Source organism: Apis dorsata, unplaced genomic scaffold (genome assembly GCF_000469605.1).
Source record: "Apis dorsata unplaced genomic scaffold, Apis dorsata 1.3 scaffold_734, whole genome shotgun sequence".
NCBI lineage: Eukaryota > Metazoa > Arthropoda > Insecta > Hymenoptera > Apidae > Apis > Apis dorsata.
The window spans coordinates 78,557-82,281 of NW_006263897.1; the positions used below are offsets into that span (position 1 = coordinate 78,557).

A 3,725-nucleotide genomic window follows, 5' to 3' on the forward strand; every position below is an offset into this window, starting at 1 on the left:
CAAGAGATCGCCTGCCAGCGGGCTGTACCTGAAACAGTTCGATTCGTCGCTCGTGAAAACGTTACACCCGGTTCGAACAAATTTTTTTTTTTTGCACGTGCTTTCGCCGATGAGTCGTATCGTCGTATCGTCGCCCCCCGCGATACAAGGCAAGAAAAAACGTTCTGCGTTTTGCGGGGTTGCGTCGTTCATTCTCCAAACGAAATCACCAAGTTGAAATTGTTTCGAACTTGTCGATTTCGCGCGAATTTTATTATTTTCCCCTATATTCGATTTACAAAAGAATTTCTTTGTTTGCGAATGCTGCTACTCAATGCTACGATAATTTTTTACTGTTCGTATTAAAAAAAAAGAAATAATAGACGAAACTTTCATTATTGATTGTATTGACCGTATTTTACATTGCCAGTTTATGAAAAAAAAATTATAAAATATTTTTTAAAAATAATCGAATAAATGCGATTCGGCCGAAAGATTTTCCTTTGCAATACATCCCTTTGATCTTATTATTGTAAAAAAAAAAAAAAAAAAGAAAAATATCATATTAAAATCGTGCAAACATTATACCATATAAAGTCACTCACATTAAAAAAAAGAAAAAATCATCGTTAAATCGTGCTTGAAATTCGGTAAAAAAAAAAAAAATGGCACAAACAGACCGTGTTTGTTAATCGAACGACATTAATTATCGCGTTGCAAAAAAAAAAGAAAAGAAATCGTTCCGCTTTCGTTGAAATTAACGTCGACAGGAGACTCTTGGGAGAAGTAATCGTTGCGCAAGACTGCATGCAATACTACGCTAAAAGCGTTCTAAACGAATTAGGCGCGGCTCGATGCTAACTACTTGACTTTTCAAATTTCTTCAATTTCTATTAATTAAAAAACGACAACGAAGAACGGCACAAGGAATGAAAAAGTAAGGGGGCGGTAGAATCGTAAATGAATAATCGAGGGGAGGGGAAATCGCATGCACCCGGGCGGGGGTTATCGTTAAATCGGCATGCTGAAAATTACGGTCGAATGCGAGGAAATGAAAAAAAGAAAAACACGTTTACGAGGTGGGATATATTTACAGAGATGTAAAAATGTAATCTACGTACCTACTTGACGTCACAAGCCGCGTTAAAACAGGGCACATCTCAGTGAGTATTCATTATAGGGCCGAGGTGACGGTAATTACGCACGCATTCGTTACGAACGCTCATTAGGAATCGCGTGTTTTTTTTTTTCTTTTTTCTTTTTTTATACGCACGCGTATGTACAACGCGTCTGCAATAGTTGGGAGTGTGGTTTTTTCCTTTAACGAAAGGAAACCTCGAACGAACCCTAAACTCGATTCAGTTTTTTTTGTCTCTTCGTTTTATTTTCATCCTCTTTTCTTTTTGCTTTCTTTCTTTTTTTTTTTATTATTAATTATTATCGTTTATCAAAATATATATATATATTTCTTTCTTTCTTTTTTTTTAATATTAATTATTATCGTTCATCGAAATATATATATATATATATTTCTTTCTTTCTTTTTTTTTATTATTAATTATTATCGTTCATCAAAATATATATATTTTTTTCTTTCTTTTTTTTTATTATTAATTATCGTTCATCGAAATATATATATATATTTGATAATTGATAAAAGAAAAAAAATTAAATGGAATGATCGAGTTAAAGGTTCAAGTTGGGTCAAGTTGTTTAATAGAAGCGAGGCGTTCTCTCGTGAAAGAAGAATCCACGTGTTTCGTTTAACTATCCGATATATGTATATATATACACTGGTTCGACTATCGTTTGGTTAATTTTATATATTTGTAGAAACGTTCGATCGGAAATATATTTAATTTCTCGGAATCAGAATCTAAAAGCAGGATCTACAATTGAAACATCGAAAGAAACGAAAAATTTATTTATTATAGACGATCGATCGTTTCAATTACGAAAGTCGACACATCGGTGCATTGTTCTCTAACGATAATCAAGTGCGATTCTCTTGCATTGGTGTGTGCCAACAAAAATACATATATCTATATATGTATATATATATGTATGTATATCTATGGTTCACGTGAATTCACGTGATTGCTTTTTCAGAGATCGTGCACCTAACGTTGTTCTCAGCTCAACACCAATAATCTAACCAACGATCTTTCAATAAATATCGTTACTCTATTAAATGATCTACCATTGAACATTGTCGCTCGATGCGAAAATGATTCGTGTGTTTTTTCCATACGTTATGCATATTCGTTTATTCGTCAATCGAATGATCAAATTATCCTCTGTTAATTTTTGAAAAAATTTTGGAAAAAATGGACGATTGATCGTCGGTGGAGAGACCAAGAAATCGCAGGTGCACAGTCTTTTGAGTCGAACACGACCGATGAAGGCAAAGAATCAAAGAAAAGAAATAGTGAAGAAGGAGAAGAAAATGCGAGCCTGTCGAGGAACGTTGATTCGAGTCTCTATTTGCAATTTTTTTCTATTTCTCCTTTTTTTTAAATTCCTTTTTCCTTTTTTTTTTTTTTTTCTCTCTCTTAGGCAACGAGACGATCCGTAGTTTCGCGAGAATGATTTTAATTCTATGATTTTTCATTCTTCTTTCGACAACGATTGAAAAATCGGTCGAAATCCGTCTGTACAGTCCGTACATGTGTTGACTATGTTACATTACTCTTAGTCAGGATATTATTCAGAAGCTTGATTGAAAGCTAACAGGTTAAAAGAAAAAAGAAAATTCTACGGTTTGTATTGAAATAGAATCGAGTAAATCAGAGTGAAACGTATACTTGAAACTCGCGAAACTGAGAACAAAAATTTTTTTTAATTCTTCGTATAGAACGTAGAGATGATTAGAAAAAAAAAGAAACGAGGTAATCGAAAAAAGAGAGTAGAGGCATGTTTCGTTCTTTCTTTTTCTCTTCCGAGTACCATACCAAAGGAAATTGTGAAAAATTATGAATCGTGAAATTGCAAACCCGAATCGATTCGCATTCTCGAGAAAGCGGTAAGATATGCTTTGTGACGTTTTGTGGGTAGAGAAGCGTTTGAAGGATGACAATTAAAACGAAACGAAAGGCAACGAAGAAGGCAAAGAAGAGAAGAGAAAGTAGAATAGTGTGAGTCGAGAGGGGAAGAGAGAAAAGGCCTTAAAAATTTCATATAAGACGTATATTGTTATCGAAAAAAGAAAAATAAATTTCGATCAATTTCGACAAATATAAAATATTTATAACTTCGGTGAACAATCGATTAATACCGCGATTAAAAAATATACGTACAATGTAGAATTTCGAGCGTATAATTTACGGGGAGAAAAAAAAAAAAAAAAGAAAGGAAGAAAAAAAAATAAGATAATAAAAATCTTGGTTCAAATTAAAAAAGAAAAAAAGAAAAAAAAAAAAGATCGCATCATATGAAATTTTTAACGCGGAGCGTGTGTGGAAAGTAAGAGAACGAAGCCACGCAAGAATTAGAAATCAATCATCGAAAAAATGAAAAACCGGGAGGGAACGTAGTGGTAGTAACGAAAAAAATACTGACCTCTGTAAGCCTTTGTTAATGGCAAGCATGGCCTTGCCAGTGCTAAAACAAAACACAAAAAGAACAACGTAAGAAGAGAGATACTCCGGGAACGAGCCAATAAAATCGGGATAAGATTCAGTCGCTTCCTTGTGCTTCCGTTTTCTTTTATTTTTTTTTTTTTTTTTTTTTTTTTTTTTTTTTTTTTT

The 3,725-nt window shown here is 33.3% G+C and overlaps 1 protein-coding gene across 1 annotated transcript in view; it reads right to left on the reverse strand.

Annotated features, from left to right (window-relative positions):
• The window catches only part of LOC102673961 (ELAV-like protein 2), a 27,947-nt gene that overhangs the window by 10,001 nt on the left and 14,221 nt on the right, over nucleotides 1-3,725 (reverse strand). The window contains exons 7-9 of the mRNA XM_031513748.1: nucleotides 3,538-3,719; nucleotides 1,101-1,103; nucleotides 1-28 (exon numbers count right to left, since the gene is read on the reverse strand). Of these exons, the coding sequence (XP_031369608.1) occupies nucleotides 1-28; nucleotides 1,101-1,103; nucleotides 3,538-3,719 (213 nt within the window). The remainder of the gene's footprint in view (nucleotides 29-1,100; nucleotides 1,104-3,537; nucleotides 3,720-3,725) is intronic.